A 20,945-nucleotide genomic window follows, 5' to 3' on the forward strand; every position below is an offset into this window, starting at 1 on the left:
GCAAAGTCATTACCGTTTTCACTTTTTCAATCTCTCGCTCTTTTCATGTTCCGAGAGTACTCCTTTATCCCTCGCGTTCTATTTTTCATCACAACTTTATCCTCATTCATACCCTCAAACACTCTTTAAACTTGAAGAAATGAGACCCACGTCTCTTGAAACAAAAAAAAAAAACAAGGAAAAAAAAAAACAAAAAAACAAAGGAGCTAGGTCTGGGGTGATCACCAGAAAGTTTCTGACATGCAGAATCACCCTTAAGCTGGTGCTGAATGTTTTAGAGCAGGCTGGTCTCGTTTTCTGAGGGGGATAAGACGGCTCTTGTGTCTGCTTGTCTGCCAGGGCTTTGGTGGTAGTGGAGAGGCTGCTACCTGTTCTGCTCTCCCCTCTCATCTCTTCACACTAATTAGAGAGAACTGGGTTGAAGTCTTAGTGGGGACACACATCCTCCGCCTGCGCGCGGGTTGGGTGTGCGCAGTCATGTGTCTTCATCAAAGTGTTTCACGAAGATCATGTTTTTGTCTTAATGTGTCCAGAAACATATTCTAAGGACAACATTTTATTAGATAAGCTGGTGGACCACAATGTGCCAAGTCCATGCGCGTGTGTGTGCATGTGAACAGTGCGCAGTGTGGTGGCAAGGCACCGCAGGCGATGATAAGGAGGGGGCTTAAGCAGTGGGCTCTCCAGGCCTAATCACTGCACACATTTCAAAGGCAAGAACGCCAATTAAAACTGATAGGGCTCAATATGGGCTTTTGGGCTGCCACAGTGAAGAGCAACACATCCAACATGAAAATCAATCGGCCCCCCCGTCTCCTGGTCAGGAGAAGCGTTTTGCCAGACAGTGATCTGAGAGAAGCCTCTGATAAATACACAGGCTCTACAAAGGGCTGTAGCAGGGGCAAGGGGGACAGACTCGTGGGGTCATGGAGAGAAGCCAGATTTGTGAGTCCCCAGTCATCGTGCGTGTGTGCCGGTCTACGCTGGGGATCATAGGCCCTGTGATCTCAACTCCTAAAAGTAGGTGGAAAAGAAAGTGAGAGGGTCTTTGATATATATATTTAAGGGGGATGAACTGCAGAGTGTCATAATGAGTCATTCAAAGTTCCAGAAAGCTTTCAACCTACTTTATTTTGTCAGTTACTCCTGGTGTCGCCACTCGTAGAGGCTTGTCCTGAGACGATCATTTTCATCTCAGTCTGACAAATCAGGACAGGAGGGATTGCAGCCATTTTTCGACACAGTTTGTGTGCGATGATACTGACCTGGGTGAGTGTCTATCGTTTGAATATCTTGCTCATGAGCTCAAATTATCACTGCTCACCATTAAATTCTTGTTGTTTGATACGCTTGACCATGATATCTTTATCAGTGGTCTTGTTCCGCTGGTTGGTCTTTCTGACTCTGTTAAACTGGTTTCAAACATTCATCAAAGGGAGAAAGTTTTACGTCAGTCTTGGAGATCACGTGTCTGACAAACATGACATTTATCTTGCTGTTGCACAGTGGAGCTGCCTTTGTCCAGCACTGTTCTCACTATACATGCTGTGACATCAGAGAGCACAGTGTGTGTTTCCATAGTTACGCAGATGACACACAGCTGTACATCTGTGCTGAACCAAATGATGCTGCAGCTCTAGACTCCATTACTGTCTTTTGACAATAAACAAATGGATGAGTTAAATGAGGGTAAAAATGAAATCCTATCGGTCGGCCCTAAAACAAAAAGAGGAATGCTGTCTAATCATCTGGGGAAAATAACTCCCTGGATTAAATCTGAGGTTACAACTCTTGGTGTTCTCCTAGATTCAGATCTAAGGTTCAAGTCCCAAATCAACAAGATGACAAAACCTGCTGATAAACCTTCATTTCAGGCCAGCTTCATTACTGTAAAGCATTACTTACTGGTCTCATGAAAAAAAATTTTTCAATCATTATATTTTACTTGATTTTATGGATTAGAATCCTTATCATACAATGAGACATAATGAGAAGAAATATGTTCCACATTAGCAGGGAAAACTGCTTACTTGCTTCTTAATGGTCCAATTAGTTTTCCTGGCTAAAACTAGACTGAATTAGCTCTGGTTTTCTTTGAGTAAGCTAAGACTAACATGCCCAGAGTTTAAGACAAATAAAACATGACTTTAAATTAAAAAAAAAGCAGGATGAGGTTGACTGAATATGATAAAAAAAAAAAAGAAAAAGGACATCTGTAACAGGACTAACTGACTTTCACCTATGGAGACAGAGCAGGAAGACGGTTATCCTAACTTAACACAAAGACTAGAAACTGGGGGAAACAGTTAAGCAGACTCAGCCAAAAGATGCAAAAATCCACCTGCCAGCACTTCTAGAGTTACCTAATTTACTCAGCATATTTTGTTTGTCATATCTGTCCAAAAACCTAAAGTGTAAAATTGACCAGCTGTGGTTTTTCTATGTCTTGGCCGGGCGCAGTCACTCACTGTTTGTTGCTATTGGACAGAGCCAGGCTGTTTCCCTGCACTTCAGTCTTTATGCTAAACTAATTGCCTCTGGTTACTGTTATATAAACTGTCCAGTGGTGGAAGGGCTGGAACCCTAGGGTGGGACTCCATGGACTAAACTATGGACTAAACTGTATATAAGCAGTTAAAACTACCTCCACCTCCAGCAGCTACACCAGTAAAATGCTGCTTACTCATGGGGTTGCCGACTCTCACTATCAAATAAGGGACAAAAGGTGGCACGATGTGGGTGTGATGCTGTGTGAATATACAAAGTATTGTTTTGAGTCACTTATCATTATAACTTATCTCTTACAGTCCAAATAAAGATCAGTTCTCAATTGTCAGGGGTGGCAAATACAGGAGTTACTGTCCAACAGGTCCCTTAAACACAGTCCTTTATACGGAACTGTTAGCCTGACACAGCTTTTCATCTACAACACGTTCTCTGTCGAAACACCTGAAAGTCTTGGACTGCAGGTTAAAACTTCTTGTTAATCCTACAGGTAATGAACTTGAAGTAACAGTGGCCTATGCTGCAGTTTTGCAGAGGAATGAGACCCATAGAGGACGCATTGTATATTCATGTTCAACTGGAGAGGCAAGAAACGTGTATGTTCCATTTAGTCTGTAGCTTTGATAAAAGTGTGTCATTATGTAGGCTTATGTGAATAAACCTCTAAATACATGATGCAAGAAATCAGTTTGGATCTTTAAAGCAAAAAAACAAACAGCAAAAGAGGGGCATGACTCACTGAGTCGTTTTTTTTCCATGGGTACTTTGTGCTGCCCTTACCACATTCGAGCAGTCCTTTGTCCTTTTGCACAGCCACAGTGAAGTCCTCGCAAGTCACAAGTGACAAGTCACAGGTCACAGATATTTGAAGTTCATTTTTGATCAAGCTCTGCGCTGCGTCCACTTCTTGAGTCTGGTCGTTTAATGGTCATCAGAGAGAAAATCCTCTCTACAAAGGCTTTTGAGCTCAGGACACTGAGGACAAATGAGACAGCACTGATGCACTGATGTGTAAGTTAGACATCGGTGCATCAGCGCTAACGATCTCATAACGTCATATATACTGAGGTAATACATCAGTCACAAGCTCCACTTTCCTGCAGAATGAGTATGATACTTGAAGTACATTTTGATGATAATTCTTCCATACTTTTATTTAAGTTGGAGTTTGACTGAAGGACTTTTACATATAATGGAGATTTTTACATTGTTGTACTGGTACTTTTACTTCAGTGACACTTTTGAGTACTTCATCTAAACTCCTCGTCTAGCTGTCAGCGTATTTCTCAAAATGATGAACCATGACTTCAATAAGAAGACATAACAGTGAAACATGATCACACATCAGAAATACAGTCAAAAATCACAGAGAACAAATAGTGGCAATACACTTCACCAGCATTATGTGATCAATACGTAAACATATGGAATTGTAAAGGGAGTCCATAAAGGTAGTGGAATGATTGCAAAAGGATCTCATAACAGTCCAGCAGTAATTCAAAAGCTCTGGCATGTGTCTCTGAAAAACAGAGTTTTCATTTGACACTTGAGTGGTGTGTGATTGTTTGTGTGTGTGTGTGTGTGTGTGTGTCTCTTAACAGTCGGGGCAAAGAATCACAAGAGCCTGCTGTGGTTCACCTCACTGAAGTGAAACTCAGTCTACACAGGGGCCGGATGTCAAAGTGAGCATTCCTCGCCACCATCCACAGTAGGTCACACTCTGCCAAGGCAATTTAAGGTGACGTCCAACACCCTGTGATGTGTGATGTGTGTGACTGTGTGCTGGTCCAGATGTGTACGAAGGCTAATGCGCTCTGACAAGCTCATAACATACTCCTTGTCATATCGTTTGACATCGTTAATTAATAAAGATTGATTGCCCTTTGTTTCCTGTCAATGAGTGTTTGTAGTATTGCCCAGCCCCCGTAGTGCATGAGTGTGTGAGTGTGTGTGTGAGAGAGAGTGTGTGTACACGAGAGAGAGAGAGAGAGAGAGAGAGAGAGAGAGAGAGAGAGAGCGAGATGGAAGTGTTTTTGAGAAGTTCAGGGCTTTCCCTTCCACAGATCAGACACCGGCTGGACCCAATCTTCTCCCATGATGCTTTGCAGGCGGAAACTCTGGAAATACTCCAGGCGGTGGCTAGGACACATAAGAGACAGGCAAAAACTCTCATTCACTTTATCATCCACACTTGTTTTTCAGATTCTAACATACAATCTGACAAGTGCAACTGCAGAATTTGAAAAATTAAAGGGGCACTTGAGCGATTTCACATCTGAGGATCAGTCGAGTCACCTTAACCTGTGGATAACGGTTGTAAAGCGTCCCCTGAGAAGGAAAGTCTCTAAAGTAAAGAATATAATCCTTGTGATGTCATTAGGGTTATCTTAGCAGGAGCTTTAAATGCAGAAAGGCTGCATTAAAATTGGGGTGTGGAGTCAGGGGAAGGTGGGATCCAGTGCTTTTGGAGTTTGACCTATGCTAGGGACTAAAAGTCGTCTTTGAGCTCTTCTTTTATGAAGCTGCGTCTCGCATGTCTGACAACTTCATTTAAGTGCAGCATGAAAATTCTGGAGTTCCTTTTCAAAACAGTGTTTTACTATAAGTAACGTCTGTGTGCATGATCTACATGACCTCAAACCACTGCACTCATCGGAGTCTGCATACTCACAAGTTGGGTTTTTGGCCTTCCACGATGTCCTCCTTGGGGATGGCATAGAGAGCCTCATATACGCGCTTCTCTCCTGAGCCATGGATGGCGTAGGAGTTCATCTTGTCGACGTTGGGAGGGAAATACGACCAGGGGAGGAGAGCCTCACCCCTCCACCTGTCCCCTGTGGTCGTTGCATTAAACACCATGGGTAGCTGTTGCTGAAGAAATAATTTGAAGACAAAAATAAGATATACATCTAACTCAAAGTACAGCTGCTCCTTTCAAAAACTCCCTTCATGGCTACCCACCAGGAATGCTTGGCGGACTCCTGACAGCAATAATATCAGATGCTGTCCGTGTCTAAAATGAAACACAGTTCGTATGTTCATATTGACACATTTTACATACATATGGTCACAGACATGGATGTTACAGCAGCTTGGTTGTGTACTTACGGACAAAGCTCCACTTCTAGGTAATTATCTGTTGTACTATCAAGGAAGAAGGACTCCACAACTGTGAGGAAGTGGAAAAGAAAGATAATTGAATCAAGATAAAAATCTTTAATCCTGCATTAATAAACTTCTTAAAAGGTGTAATTAACCTCACCAACCAAAAAAATGTTATATGTTTGAGTCATTTATTTTAAGTTACAGTTTTACAATATTGCATAAAAATGACAGATACATAAACTTTGAAATAAGAGATGAAGAGCGGCATGCCTGCTATGCTAGCAGCGTGCTCATTATCTACTTAGATTATAATGGGGTTGGTTTCCAATCTAATAAGAAACATTAATGAGGCCAAATATGCGGGACTCATTAACCAGAAATCGAACTTAAGGTCAATTAGAGAGGATTGTTATTACTCAACCTCATCACTAGGTTTAATTGCTGTGTCACTATAATAATGATAATGCAGTTGCTATTATAGCCTAATAAACAGAGCTTCCCTCGTCTCTGCAGCCTCATTGGACTATATTCAGAATTTTAGCTCAGCTTTTTAGAGTGACCTAAAATTGCATCACACAGACTGAATCTCTAAATCCTGACTGGAATATCAACATTATAACAAGTAGAACTATTGAAAAAAACAAAAGATACAAGCAACATCTGTTCCGTATAAAGCAGTCTATTACAATAAGCTATAAATGTGACCTTTGTGAAGAAGTCTGAACTACTCACTACACACTTCTTAACTGGTTAACTGGAGCTAAGCTATAGTTAGCTTAGCATAACGACTGGAAACGTCTGTTGACCGTAGCTTCATACTGAACAGACTTTTGAGAGCCGTATAGATATTCTCATCAAGTCAAGAGAGTGAAAATGCAAAGTTCCCAAAATGATGAACTGCTCCTTTAATTAGCGTTGTTGTTTATTGCTGTTGTTGTTGTTTTAATCTAGTTAAATTGTGATGAATTAAATTTACATTTAATGCTACTGACAACTTTTGGTGGAACAGTGTCTGTCCCAATCAGTCTTCAAATGATTAATAAATGCACTCATCTTTAAATGGACATTTGCAGAATATGATTTTTAAAGGGTTTTAAAATGAGCCTTTAATTATTCCATTTGCCGATGTGACTTCATATCGCATTCAATTAAAACATTCATTTTTATCTCTTTTTAAATCACACTTTTGCAATCATTTTATCAATAAATCAGTCAGTAAGTAAATAAATCAATATCTCCCTCAAAGCTCTTGCTACAGATGTACGTGCATGTCTGGAGAAGCAGAGCAGTGCAGCACCCTAAGCCCCTGACCTCTGACCCACCCTCATAATCCCAGAGTCCAGGGAAGGGCTGGCCGGGATGCCCTGCAGGAGCTGCAGGATCATTGAAGAAGGGACCACACACCTCCATGTTCAGCCCTCCTTCGCCAGGAGAGAAGAGGATCCTGAGAGGATCATGATTCACAGGGTTGCTATCCCAGGTGTGCTGGATCGAAAACTCCATCAGCGTATGAGGACTGAAAGAACAACTGAATCAGCATGATGATCTGCCATGTGATCAGCATCACAGAGCAGCAATAAACTGCAGATTCACAGAAACTCACAGCAGATCAGAATGAGGAACTGTGTCATAAGCTGTGTTCCATGAGCTGCCCCCATGTTGTCATAGCTTTTCAGAGTCACAGGCTACTGGAATTCATTCCACTGTGCTCCAGCTCAGCTTCCATGTCTTAACACGCTGATAACAGTGTTACATGTGGAGACGTCTCCGTACTGTCAACGACAGAGCGGGAAGAAGTACACAGATATACTGGAAAGAGTAGGAAGCAGCTACACTCTGTGCCATGTCCTCAAGACGCCCACGACTCGCTCCTCTGAATTCTCTTTTATCGAACACGACACAGACTTCGTATTACAGAGCTGGCAGAGAAGTGCAACTGATGCGGACATTTGTGTGCATACAAAAGTTAAAGCCCCTCCGGGTCATGTCAGGGTAGCAGAGCAAGAGAGAAAAGGAAAATTATCGAAGTGAACTTACTTCAGGTACTGGTTTTAGGTTAGACTGGATTCAGTTCCGGCAAACAACGCAGAAGACGTTGTTTGTGACAGATTGTGATACGTTGGCATAACCAAACTAATTTTGGCTAATTGAGACTGTCTGCGGACTCATAGACATTGACACGCCTACGATATGATACTTCCTCGAGACTGTAGGTTAGGTTTAGATAATAAATCATGTGACCAGTCGTCCGGGAGCTATCCAGCAATTCTTAAACCCATATACCTATACTTTGTTACTTTTTGGTGGACCTTGAAACTACAGATTTGATTTCTTGAATTGACATCCTTCAAAATAAATCCGACCTACGCTTCCCGACACAGAGCGGAACCTTTATACTTCCCTGGTGCACACACGGAGCACGTTCTGTGGTGCATATCGTCATTGCCATTGGTTGTTACTTGTTTGCTTCAAAACAGACGGCGCAACCGGAGATTAAAGTAAACATCCCACTTTTGTAGTTCTGTATTCGAAAATACCACATGTCAAATAATACATTTGTCGTAACTCGTAACCGTGACCTTTCTCTGATGAAAATGATTTGTGTTGCAAGTTAGCCATTTGTTTAACAGAGCAAAAGGTTTAGTGAACAATGGTAGCTAAGCTCAGCTGAGATTCATTAGCTGCCCAAGCTAATGCTAGCTTCAGCAGGTAGAAACAGGTAACGTAAGCTAGCTACCTGATTATAAACAGCTTTGTATCGTCGTTAACGTTCGCTCGTCCTTTGTGCTTAACGTCAATGTTGAGTTTGCGATGTAATGTGACGTTAACGTCTGTGGTGATCGTTTTTAACTTACCGTTTGCAACTGTTCTGCCCGTTTTCAGGCTGCACCTACATCATGGAAGCAGATGTTGAGTTTTTACGTGATCAAGGTAAATTAAGGACACACTAGCAGGTTGTCAGGTCCCTCTAAATTGACCAGCTCAAAATTCGTCCAAAGGGAAGTGTAGCCCAATGTTCAAATGGAGAGAAATAACAAGGCTAATCATTTTTTTCTCTAAAACTGGGGAAAAAAGGGGCTCCTAATGACCCTCACGTAAATGCTAGTTAATCTGTTTTTGTAAATCGATAGCAAAGTCCACCACACTCAGACAGCACAAAAAGTTAGACGATGCTTTATCAAGACTGTTGGAACGCTTTCATGTCAGGGTACTGATGTGTGCCTGCCTCAACATGATGCATGCAGGACCAATATGATAGTCCGGTGTTGATTTGAAATTCCCCCACACATATATGTATGTATGTATGTATCTATATGAAATCTTTTTGATGAAGTGGTCTTACTCCTCAGCCTAAAAGCAGGCCTCATGTTTTTGGGTTATTAGGACTGATTCCTGCTCTGAAAGCCTTAATGAACTCATATCTAGGTCTCGCTCATAATTTTCATGACCTTGTGACTAATTCATTCATCTATCATCTTTGCTACCTTCTTATCTATATCTCCCTGACTGCCCCTGACTAACTGTTCTGTAACTAACATGTAGCCTAAATTTTGGCTGCTTTCAGCAAAACTGGTTTACCTTGACTTATGGCTCCCAAACACAGCCAACTGTTGCTGGATCTGGCCTCGAATTGACAGATAGTCCACTGCAGAGTCAACATGCACTTCAAGAGTGCTTTCAGTGCTCTTCTTCTGCTTTAACTGTAACTAATTGGTTGGTGGTACTGATTAAATCTACGATCCTATCAACCCCTTAATTTAGCAATTTCAAAATAGCCCCATGTTGATGGAGAAACCTGGAAACTCTGAATAGTGGAGCCACATGTGTGTGCTTGACTGTGTGTATGTTTTCAGTCCATAGGTTAAATTCAGCTCTCAGCCAGTATCAGCATGGACACCGAACTCAATCCACATCATCTCAGGTACAGAGACGTGTAAAAACCTCTAGAAACTGAAGAAGATTTAGCTCATCTTTAGATATCTTCTGTAAACAACATCAGTGTGTGCAACAAGATGTACTACTACATATATCAGACTTTTGATTAATGAAGTTTCTGATCTCTGTAACCCTGTCATCTGAATTTTACCCCATACTGCCCCACCATCTGTTATCAGGTTGAAGAGGCAAGACCACTAGAGTCCCCTGCACCCTGGATCTCTGATAGAAGGTTAAGTGCAATAAAAGTCTCACGACAACACATTCTTGTTGCAAGTCCAACTCATGGGGAAAAGAAGAATCTCATGTTGATACAAATGCACTGGAGAGCAAATATTTCTATATTTAAAGTAACATTATTCATCTGTTGCAGTATAATGGCTCCTCTGATTGCGGAGTATGATCGGCACATGAATGAAATGACTGAACAGCTGCAGACATACCAGGTGAAAGACTAAAATGATTAAATATAAAGTGAGGGATTAATTATTAAGTTAAGATGTTAAAATTTGCTGAATTGAGTAGTCTGAAGCCCAAAAGTAAAAGATGGAACTGAGGAGTATTATCTTGATTATTAATCAGGGGTGTTTTTTGCAGAGTAACATATTGTTGTTGACTTTTCCTTCAGAATGCTGATTTTTATCAGTTTTTAGTCATGTTAATTATGATTATCTTAACTGATTAATAACACACAGTGTTGATCTACTTGTTGAAATCAACAGGGACTGATGACAGATGTCAAAGTGAAGTTGGAAAGGGTTGTCAAGGAGAATGAAAGGTAGAAAAATTCCACTGGTGTCAACTTATGGAGCGTAGATACAAAAGAGGAGAGAAAAGCAATCAATATCAACCCAGTGTTTCTGTCATGGGAGATGTTCTTTAAGAATATCACATATTTATATCACCCTTCAATCTCAACCCCCAACCTTGGGCAGGCTGCACGCAGAGCTGAGGGAGTCTGTTGAGAAGCAGCTTCATGCCCTGCCTGTGGCTTTAGGAGTGGAGGGCAGCACACTGGAGCAGGAAGCAGTCACCAGAAACCTCCAAGAACAGGTCCAGCTGTCTGAGCAGGTCTGCATGTATATAAAGATTAAGTCCACCCTTAAAATTCTCTTTATGTTGTCCGTATAATATGTCGTACTGTGTCATGTTATAATCTGTAGGAATGCTCCAACACAGTGTTTCTGGGAGTTAAATGGGAAAAACAGTGTTAAAAAGTTTTGATCTCTGTGTATTCAGTGGAGAGATTTGTTCAAGATGTTAGCGAGACGATGTAAGGGAATTACTGTTTAGTATTTAGTTCGAATGCTAAACTAATATTACAGTTGCACAAGTTGAGAGGAGTCAGCAAAGTGATTCAATAATGCAGCAGTATTTATTTACTTTTTTTTAATCTTTATTTAATCAGACAGCCTCATTGAGATTCAAATCTCTTTTCCAAATGGAACCTGAGACCAGCTTTACCTCAAGTTTGCTAACATTAGCTAACATTAACCACCATAAACTACCGTTCATACCAGATCATGTATGGCTGTAACAGCAAAACCCCCGAGGACATTGGAATGAGCAGGGGTGCGCGTTGTTGATTATAAATTCAACTTTTCATTTTAAAGAGGAGGGAATGTTTGACTTCTTTCAAAAGTTACGCTGTCTGACTTTAAATTGACTGAGTACAAACATCAGAAACAGAGGGAAACACTCAGCCTAGTTCTGTCAAAGGTGCTTTCTGACTACTTTTAAACTGTCATATTTCCATGTTGTATCTTGTGTCTTTTACATATGTAGCAACAGAAAACAAGACATAATGTTTTATTAAGAAGCCAGCTCATGCGTTAGAGCTTGTAACTGACAGCACTTACAAACAGCTGGTCCCAGTGGCTCGACACAGCGCTGCTTGTTATAAGTTGCCAGCTTTACACACTTTGATGGTTGAACAAAACCCCGGTGACTTTTGAATCCAGTGGTGACTCACTTGCTAACAAGATAGAAGAAAAAAAAACTTTGGAACCCAGCTGTTTTCCACGCTGCTAACGCCTGCTCTACATGAGGCAATGTCCTGGATCAGTCTGTCGACTGAGTGCACAGAGATGGTTCATATTGTACTCCTCATGTAAGTCTGAGTAAGTGAGAAAAATTTGACTGTGAATCAATGTGTGAGTATATTTTTACGTGTGTTTGTGTAGGAGCGGTTGCAGGCCATGGAGCTGTGGCAGACGACAGCTCAGGAGTTGGACTGCCTTCAGCAGGTCTACCAGAAGACCATCTCTGATGGACAGATCCACGATGCTCAGAGACAGCAGCTCAAGGTTCAGTATTCCTGCATCAACATAAAGAGCCAGCATGTTAGCTCATCAGCCTTTCACCACTAGATAGTACCAGTATGATAGAAATTAGTTTAATTAGAGCAGTTTGGCCTCAGTTAATGCTTGACATAAGTGTGAGGTAATTAAAAGCAGTTAACTTTTATGGAATGCCTCTTTTTGCCATCACAGGATCAGCTCGTTCAGTTTCAGCAGCACACACACAAACTTCAAGTGGCCAATCAGAAACTGGAATCGGTAAGTGATGGTTAATTAAAAGCTTGTTAAATTATTGCCTCCTAATTAGCCATGCAATCGAAATGCTGAACACTTCTCTGAAATTAACCCTGCTCTAATAATGAATCGTGTAACTAAGTGAATTGGTCTCTAAATCACTGTGCTAGTCAGCCAGAACTGGCTTGCTTGGTTGTATAATGGAGTGTCAGCTCACTTGGTAATCCTCTAACTACCTCAGCCTTTTCTTTTTTCAGGACATGCTTTTACACACTAGTCTCTCTCTCTCCATCCCTCTTTCTCTCTCACACACCTACATTCACACATAAATACACTTGGCATCAAACTGTTTAGACTCTATTTAGACAGTAATCTGATTCAGGCTCTACCTTACTTGAGGTTTAAGGTGTACAGTATGCTGTGCATGTATTTATTCTCTCTCACACACACAAACACACATACACATGTGTGCCTGGTGGTTAGTTGGGCCACAATGCAGTGTGTGAGGACAGAGTAATACTATATCCCTTTAATGCATTTTTAATGAGGGTAAGCCTTGGGCTTTCCCCTCTCGATGTCTCATACAAACAGCCATTCTCAGTGACTGGATGTGACAACGATTGACTTTGTAGCCATGAGTGACTGACAGAGACTCCCAAGTTTGTTCTAAAAGGACACAGGAAGTTTTGAGGGATACGTTTTTGGGGAAAGTTGGTTTGGGGATAAAGTTCGAGGAGTGTGTTTGGAGTCATGCCACTCAAATGGCAGTCTTGTATCTCTTGTCACACACAGACTAACCAGCATTTCCTGAAGACGGTGACAGAGCAGAGCACAGAGATGGAGGAGCTACACAGTCAGCTCAGGTAACTAAATACCTTGGATTTTGTTACCTTTGGACAGAGTCAAGCTAGCTCCCTGTCTCCAGTCTTTGTGCTAACATAAGCTAACCAGCAGCTGTTGATACCTTCATATTTATTGTACAGACATAAATGTAATAAACAAATATGGTGACCATGAATTCAAGATGGCAGCCAGGTTTCTATGTTGTTATATGCTTGAACTATTGTTTGGTCTCTGTCCTCCTGATGTAGGCAGGCCAAGGCTGAGCTTAGGACAGCCACAGCCAAAGTAGATGAGATGACCAAATTGCTGCAGAACTTCCAGGACCAGATGCAGAGACGAGTGAGAGAAGATAAAAAACGAATATGAAAACAATATTGCAGAAGAAACGTGGTTGTCCACCTAACGGGAGTGGGGAAGGTCTTTGTAATGTACCCAAAAGCAATGGAACCACAACCTTGTGTATGTGTTTAGGAGGAAGATGTGGCAGAGGCTCAGGGCCGAGAGGACGCAGCAGACAGACGCCTCCAACAGCTTCAGACGGCTCTGAGCCAGCTGGAGGCCAGGTGAGCACACCCTCATCCTTTTCACCCTGTTCTTACCCCTTCAAGCATTTCCGCCTTGTGAAATTTATGCAGCATTGTGGAACTTCCAGCATGTTTTTCAAATGGGTCAGTACACATGATCATACCATCTTCTGCCTGTCAAAATGACTTAACATTTATAGCCGAAGCCCAACAACATTAACCAGTTTCAGACTGAACAGTAGCTGTAACAGCTTGTGGAAGCAGTGGGGTGCACAACTCTTTTGGGAAGTCATAGAATTTTCCATCAGAATTACAGAGAGCCGAGCAGCACTTGCCCATCTTTCCCCCTGCTAGTCCTCACTCTGTTTTCTCCATCACTAGACTAAAAGCTGCATCTCTGGAGGCAGAGGCAGTTCGTAGAGAGCAAACTGTGTGGGAGAGAAAGGTGGGGGAACTCCAGGCACGTTGCACCACCGTAGAAGATGAGAAGTATGAGGCCCTGGCCAAAGTGCGAGAGAGTGTTCAGGTGGCGGAGGAGGCTGCACTGCAGAAGGACCAGGTGATTCCGTCCTCATTTCTTCCTTTATTCCTTTTCCACTGGCCGGTGCTTTCCCCTCAGTCTTTTTTGAGCTGCCAACAAGTGTCCACATCCCATCCTTTGCCAGCTAAAGTGTCTGTCTGTCTTTACCCTCTGCCTCAGGCCCTGTTAAGAGAGAAACAGAAGACAGAGGAGCTGGAGAAGACAAAGGAGGCCATCAAACAGTTAATCCAGGATGCTGCAGTCCGCACCAGAAAAGAGGTGAATGGCTCGCTGAGCAAGAACAGCGCGGCTGTTCCTGAAGAAGTTGAAACAGCACTGGAACTCTGTGCATTCGCACTGGAAAATCTGCAAAGTGTCTCACAATCACAGCTTATTTTACTAAATGCCCTCCATGCAATTTGTTCCATGTGTGACGGAAATCTGCTTTTAAGATAGCAAATGTGTCTGCATGAAACTACAGATTTTCTGATTCATAATCACCCTTTCATGGCAGCACAGCCTCTAACTTTACCGCAGTAGTGAGCCGAAAGCAAAGCACTGCTCTTTCCCCTCCCTAACCTCAGTCGGGCATATGGTGATTAATACTCAATTAATGGGTCGTCTTCATCAAACCCTTCAACTGTTTAATCCTGTTAATGAAGCCTAGTATGACTGCAGTGCTGGCTGTCATCTTAGTCTCTGGCTGGCCTTCAACAAACGATGGTGTTTTAGAAAGTAACTGTTGATGTTTGACTTTCTGTAAATTATGGGTCCCTTGCCTCTGCCTTTTTACCTTGCAGGTAATTTTCTCATGACTGTCAGAGGTTGAGGTTAAACACTGAAGCAAAAATGAGGCAGTTTTTTCACCTTAATCTTCTCTCTCTCTCTCTCTCTCTCTCTCTCTCTCTCTCTCTCTCATTATTTAAAGCCATTCAGAGTTGAGATAAGGATGTGTAATGAAGAATTAATCCCAAAACTGCTTACACTGGTGGTCAGACCTCAGACTTACCTGAGGACTTAATTGCTTCTCATACAGTTGTGCATGAGGGGTGGAGTTTCTCCAAATATAGGTGTGTCTGGAGTTATCGACTGTTGAGACCACTGGTAGCGCTATGGAGCATTGTTTTTGGCTGTGCACGTGTCTTATGAGGAGGAAAATATTTGCACAACAGAACAAACAAAAAGAGTCCCATTCTTTAAAACAGGTGCCTGTAAGGAGGAGATGTTTTGCTGGAGAAGAATAATGACTTAATGCAGATTGGACAAACAAGCCATACAGATTTTCATTTCCTTACAGGGAACTAGGATTACATGAAACAGCCTAAAATAATGAATTTCACATTTCATTATCACTTCCTGTTTTGGGGGGCATTTTGCCTTTATTTTGATAATGGACAGGACAGAGGTAACAGGAAATTAGGGGGGGGAGAGAGAGGGGGGACGCTGTGCAACAAAGATCCCCGGGCTGGACTGGTGACATTGAGATTACGTGGTCAGCATCTTAAAATCCAAGGCCACCAGCGTGCCTCAAGTGAAATGAAATGCTGAAAACGAGTCAGTTTAATGAGACATTTTGAGTGAATCGATACTTAATCGCTCAGGTTAACTAATTTGTCTGCAGGCTGCAGAATTAATTTTACTTTTCTAAATTTTGTTATCTCACGTGTATTGGACCACAAGGACGGCCTAGAAGATTACTAAGATTATACAACACTGTAATAAGGATATTACAGAGATTTCACCTCACATTGCTTTAGTAATATCTCTTTTTTCTGTTGAAAAAGGTGTTTTCTTGACACCTTAGGAAAACCTCATCCCTAAAAACACCTGTCCATCCAAGAAAATCCTTCCGGCCTCAGTGGTGTGGGCTGGTTGTCTGAATTTACTGCCTTTCTCACATATGGTTCACGTTGCTAACTCAAGTACCTTCTTTGTTGTCTAATTAAAGTTTCTGTCTATGTAAAGCAATCGCGCTACCCAGATCCCAGTAATCACTGCCCAATTTGGAACTGTGTGACTTTATCTCCAACAGGTGGATAATGTGCGCAGGCAGTACAACGTTCAAATCCACCGTATGGCTGAGGAGCTGTCTGCACTGCAGCTGGTAAGACCCTGGCCCATTAAGGACTAATTCCTTTCAACATTACACTAAATCCTTTTATTCAGTCTCTACCTGTCTACTCATGTTTTATTTTTATACTCACTCTCCCCTTTCTCTCTTTCCACCTCTCTCCAGGAGTGTGCTGATAAAGAGTCTCAGATTGAAAGGTCCCTGCGGGAGAGAAAGGCTGTAGAGGAGGAGCTGGAGAAGGTATCAGTGAAACCACAAGAAAGATGCAGCTGAACCTAGCCACACAGTTCTGATAGCATTTGGATACATGGTTTTGTAGTTGAGCTCAGGCAGTGATTTGGTTTAAGACTGCCTGTGGTGTTTTTTGTTTAGCTGTATAAGGAGGGCAGGGCAGAGCCAGAGTTCAGGAAGATTGATGTCCTTCACCAGAGGTGTCTCGATGCAGAGAGGATGAAGGACGACATGAGCCTCACTCTACAAAGCACTCAGAACAAGCTGAAAAAGATGGAGATGGAGTAAGTGTAACTTAGCACTGTAGGTTTTCTCTTCAGTATTCTGGTCAGAAAGTTGAGCTTTCCACCTTTATTCCATCCCTTCTCCCAACCTGGAGCACTCACAGGGGGCAGGGGGGTGTCTAATGTAGCTCCCACTGCTGCCGATAATGATGGTTGTATGAAAATAACCATCTGTCCCGTACTTCGTCTCTCTTGCCACTTCCTTTCCATTTGTAGCTATAGTGAGGAGCTGTCACGGTGCCAGGAGGAAGTGCGGCGGTTGCAGGGCTCTCTGGCTGCAGCCCGGGACGACTGCGTCAGTGTCAGTGACGAGCGGCTCCAGCTTCAACAGGAGAACCTGCAGCTCCGGAAGGAGATGGATGAGCTGCGCAAAGCCAGCCTGCTGGTCCAAAAGAAGGCCAAGCAACAGGTAACGTAATGACTGTCAGAAAAGGAAGGAAGTGAAGGCATAGGCACTCTCTTTAACTGAACTGCCAGAAAAGATAAGTTTCAACAAGAGTGAAGCTGGATTCTGGAAGAAAGGGATGGAAGGCATTCTGCAGGGCCATAGGTTAATGAGTAGAGGACGGACAGCCTGTTAAAGGGATATTCCAGGGATTAAGAAAAGCTTTTTCATAAAGTTGAGGGACTTGCGAGAAACAGAATTAAACAAGACTGAGAGTCTTTGAACATGTGCAGTAGACCAGAATAAAGCCAGTACAAACCAAAACACTTAGTTTAGTGTGTTTGCATGCTAAAATTTGCAAATTTGCCCTAAACAAAGTACAGCTGTGGCTGATGGAAACGTCATTAGGTTTGCAGGTAATAAACCAACAGATAAATGAACATTTTGACCTGTTGATGGCACTGCATGAAAAGTCAGGAGACCAGCAAAGTCAGAATAATTCATCCTTGGGGAACATGAAAGTGTGTGCCCCAAGTTTATGGCAGTCTGTCCAGTAGCTGGACCAACCACGTTGACCGACAGACCAACATTACCATCTGTAGAACCATGCTGCTAAAAAGGGTCAAAATTGATGCAGCAGACATTTCCCACAATATGCTTAATACAACTCAACAACTTCTCTAACTTTTGTCTGACCACCCCTGCCGCCTTCTTTCACAGCTCCACACCTTCAGTTTGTAACTCAGTGTTTCTGGTATAAATTTGCTGTCGCCAAGCCCAAGCTGAGATAAACCTGATGACAACCTCGTTGTTGTTTTCTCAGACTCTCCCTCTAAAGCCAAAGATGACGTCGTATGACAATTTTTTTTTCTGGCTCAGTAGGAGCACTCACAATGAGTAAACTAATCTTCATGTGCAAAATCAGTGGTGTGCCTCTATAAGGAGAGGGAAAAAAGATGAAAGAACAAATGGATTTGCTTACCCTGCTGATCTGAAGTGTTTGCCAAGAACCATTTGGATTAACAGTTGGAAAGCTTTTACTGAAACAAATATTTAGAAACTTGCATGGAGAGTGATGGAATGGCTGGCAGAAGTTACAAACAGAGACTGACAATATAATACATGCTTTGCACACAAGTCATGCTCGCAGTCCACAAATGATAACATACCATCAATAATTCATTTGAATTATTTCCTACAAGGTAGGACATGTACATCTTTGTCTCTTGAAATGACCTGCCCTCCCCGTCAGGTGTCACAGATGGAGCAGGAGTACAGCCTGAAGGAGCAGGGCCTGGACGCACGGCTGCGGGAGCTGGAGGAATGCAGCCGAAGCTCCAGTGCTGATCTGACGCGCCTCCTCACAGCACAGCAGAAAAGTACCCAGCGCTGGAAAGAAGAGGCCAAGAGCCTGATTCAGTCCTTCGAGACTAAAATCACAGGCCTCAAGTGAGAACTTGCGAAGCTAGATTTCAAATGGGGGGAAAAAAGGATGCAAAATATGCAGAGAAATGTGCTTCAGGATCAAAAGGCTACCATTTTAAATCCTGAAAACGATGGGGCACATAAATGACAACATCACTCTGACAGCATCTGGCAGTGTGACTTTACTGGGTATTTTCCATATGTCAGTAAATGTGGAGCCATGTGGTGTTCAAAAAGAGCAAGTAGGCTGAGCAAACTTTTCTGTAACTGACAGACTGCTAAAAAAAGACTGATCTGATCCCCAATATGATGCAGTTTAAAATGATAGGAAATACATATGTTCTTATTTAATACAAACAGAATTTCAGCAGAGTTCAAACTGTACAAACAGTTTTTATGAAATGAGAAAGTCCTTCTTGTGATATTGCCTAAGGATTCTTTTTCTTTTACTTAAATGTTTCAAGATTAAGAGATTTTAACTAAAAATTGACTTTAACACTTTGTGTCGCTTTGCTCTCAGCGATGGCTGAACTACAGTTAGAAGTGTTGGAAGTATTAAACATGTTGAAACACTTGAAAATAAAGCTTTTCGGGTGAGAAATGACTTGGCTCTTTTTTCTCTTTTTAAACGTCTGTTTCAGGGCAGAGCTGAATCGGCAGAAGCAGCGCTCACACGAGCTAGAGATGCAGCTTGAAACTGACCACAATACCATTGCGGAGGTTTGTGTAATACACACACACGTGTGCAGCTTTATTTCCACTACAAACAGAGTTTAACATTAAAGAGCGATGAAACAATGAGCAGCAGGTTCTCATCACATGGTGGAAAACTTGGCAATCCAGACGTTCGCTGACTTATTACTGAATCACACATTAGTACCTGTCATAATTACAACAACACACGTGTATTTCAACCCCGTAAAGCAGAATAATAGAAATACACAAAACATTTGCTTTTGCATAAACTATTTGGCCATATAAGGATATGTTTTTAAGTGGCTCTAACAATATAAATTTGTCCTGAACTGTAGGGCACTGTTTTCTACCTGAGTGGAGAAGCTGCCCTTTGCTGTTCAGGCCTGATCAGTGGCTGTTAGCCTCTGCAAATGTCAGGCCTCCTTTGTAACATTGTGCTCAGACAAGAAGCAGGAGGCATTTTACTAGAGACCTGCAACATCAGCGTTAGAAGTGCCAAGCAGCATCAAGCAGCATGACAAAGACAGCTGGGAGAAGTTTAGTTGCACAAAGGGTGAAATAATAGCGGCGAGGATAATGGGAGCTGGCACAGTTTTTGCTTCTGAAAAATGCACAATGCGCTTAAACAAGTTGGGTTTGTTCAACGGCAAAGGAGTGATACTAATAATGTGAGGATTCATTCACAGTTTCTGCTCATGTATAAATGGGGAGCCCTCATCTTCTAACAACAGCCAGAAAAAAGTATCCCTGTGGTAATGGAGAGTAATAATTGCACACATTGCAGACTTTTGTGTTTGACTCGGTGTAACTAATTGACATGCTTGTTTTTGTGCAGTATGAGAGGCAGCTAGCAGAGAATCAAGAGAAGACGAGTCGTCTCCAGAGACGACTGACACAAGCGGAACAAAGGGCAACTACTGCTACACATCAGGTATGGCCGATTACAGTATGTGCCCTGTGCAGAGATATGATGACTTACCTGACTGAATAGTGATGTCATGTATCTGTTGTGCTGTTGTGTGTGTGTGTTTTTTTTTTTTTAAACAGCTGAGTATGCTGGCATCACAGCGAAGGAAAGCGGCCATGGTCAGTCCAGAGACTGTATGACGGTCACTGTGCTATGGGATGTAATGTTTAAAACAGGTTGCTTGCTCATTCTGTTATCATGTCAACAGTTTGGCCAAAAGAATAAGACAGCAATGATGTTATCTGTGATCTGGTGATTCAATGTAAACGTGTTCCAATCTGAAACACTAATGTACCAATTGTATTTATAAGGATGGAATGATGTATTTTGTGTTGAACGTAAAATAAAGTTTGTTGACAAACACCTTCGAAATCCACTCTGGTCTTTGTTGTATATTTAGGAATCACAATGCAATTCCTTGCGTCTTCAATATGTTCTTCTTCGTATTTGTCAAATTGCCAAATTGCACAACAACAACAACAACAAAAAACGTCATGGTGAAACGCTAAACCAGCGTGCCTTTGTTTGGCTGCACTGCATGCCGGGAGAGAGGTTTGTTGCTAGGAAACTGTAAACCTCGGCTCTGTCAGGAAGTGCGTGAGCGTTATAGATAGTTTTCCACAGAAATAAATAAGGTATAGCAAAAACTTGTCGAAGCTGAATATTTGATACGATAGGTATGTTTGAATGTCTCTTGTAGACGATGCTTAATTATACCAAATTCACCAATAATGAGCAAGTTGAAAAGTTTTCTAACTTAACGTTACCGTTTGAAATGTTTGTTAGAATGGTTGAAATGGCTGACGCTAACTAACTTTGAAAGCTAGCAAATGAATACCTTGTCTTTAATATTGTAATTTTGCCAACGGTATGTATTGTAACGTTAGCTAATGTGATGTGTGTATTTCAGAGCTAATAC

The 20,945-nt window shown here is 42.0% G+C and overlaps 2 protein-coding genes across 4 annotated transcripts; one reads left to right on the forward strand and one right to left on the reverse strand.

Annotated features, from left to right (window-relative positions):
- Positions 1 to 3,636: 3,636 nt before the first annotated feature.
- Positions 3,637 to 8,000, reverse strand: c4h4orf33 (chromosome 4 C4orf33 homolog). Of its 2 annotated transcripts, none has more exons than XM_076728759.1 (6): positions 7,648 to 8,000; positions 6,933 to 7,126; positions 5,614 to 5,674; positions 5,467 to 5,518; positions 5,177 to 5,376; positions 3,637 to 4,644 (listed from the first exon to the last, which is right to left on the reverse strand). In XM_076728759.1, the coding sequence occupies exons 2-6, from the start codon at positions 7,111 to 7,113 to the stop codon at positions 4,548 to 4,550; spliced, it is 591 nt and encodes a 196-aa protein (XP_076584874.1). In that variant the 5' UTR covers positions 7,114 to 7,126; positions 7,648 to 8,000; the 3' UTR covers positions 3,637 to 4,547. The 2 variants fall into 2 exon arrangements, with proteins under 2 accessions (XP_076584874.1, XP_076584875.1); XM_076728760.1 differs by having other exon boundaries at positions 7,214 to 8,000.
- A 31-nt stretch (positions 8,001 to 8,031) lies between these two features.
- sclt1 (sodium channel and clathrin linker 1) lies at positions 8,032 to 20,395 on the forward strand. Of its 2 annotated transcripts, XM_076729460.1 has the most exons (22): positions 8,032 to 8,108; positions 8,494 to 8,541; positions 9,465 to 9,532; positions 9,726 to 9,778; positions 9,920 to 9,992; positions 10,269 to 10,324; positions 10,482 to 10,617; positions 11,730 to 11,852; positions 12,039 to 12,104; positions 12,873 to 12,943; positions 13,172 to 13,262; positions 13,395 to 13,486; positions 13,829 to 14,006; positions 14,148 to 14,246; positions 16,000 to 16,071; positions 16,204 to 16,278; positions 16,411 to 16,553; positions 16,770 to 16,962; positions 18,191 to 18,387; positions 19,005 to 19,083; positions 19,895 to 19,990; positions 20,107 to 20,395. In XM_076729460.1, the coding sequence occupies exons 2-22, from the start codon at positions 8,508 to 8,510 to the stop codon at positions 20,164 to 20,166; spliced, it is 2,055 nt and encodes a 684-aa protein (XP_076585575.1). In that variant the 5' UTR covers positions 8,032 to 8,108; positions 8,494 to 8,507; the 3' UTR covers positions 20,167 to 20,395. The 2 variants fall into 2 exon arrangements, with proteins under 2 accessions (XP_076585575.1, XP_076585574.1); XM_076729459.1 differs by having other exon boundaries at positions 9,726 to 9,992.
- The last annotated feature ends 550 nt before the right edge of the window (positions 20,396 to 20,945 follow it).

This window comes from Chaetodon auriga, chromosome 4, assembly GCF_051107435.1.
Source record: "Chaetodon auriga isolate fChaAug3 chromosome 4, fChaAug3.hap1, whole genome shotgun sequence".
Taxonomy (NCBI): domain Eukaryota; kingdom Metazoa; phylum Chordata; class Actinopteri; order Chaetodontiformes; family Chaetodontidae; genus Chaetodon; species Chaetodon auriga.

Bases quoted from the DNA above. Each gene is read 5' to 3' on its own strand.
- sclt1 (XM_076729459.1), top strand. From the start codon at position 8,508: ATGGAAGCAGATGTTGAGTTTTTACGTGATCAAG. The intron at 9,533-9,725 runs GTACAGAGACGT...ATCTGTTATCAG, and splicing joins CTCAATCCACATCATCTCAG to GTTGAAGAGGCAAGACCACT. The intron at 19,991-20,106 runs GTATGGCCGATT...TTTTTTAAACAG, and splicing joins CAACTACTGCTACACATCAG to CTGAGTATGCTGGCATCACA.
- c4h4orf33 (XM_076728759.1), bottom strand. From the start codon at position 7,113: ATGGAGTTTTCGATCCAGCACACCTGGGATAGCAACCCTGTGAATCAT. The intron at 5,519-5,613 runs GTAAGTACACAA...GTTTCATTTTAG, and splicing joins CTAGAAGTGGAGCTTTGTCC to ACACGGACAGCATCTGATAT. The intron at 5,377-5,466 runs GTGGGTAGCCAT...TTATTTCTTCAG, and splicing joins GAGTCCGCCAAGCATTCCTG to CAACAGCTACCCATGGTGTT.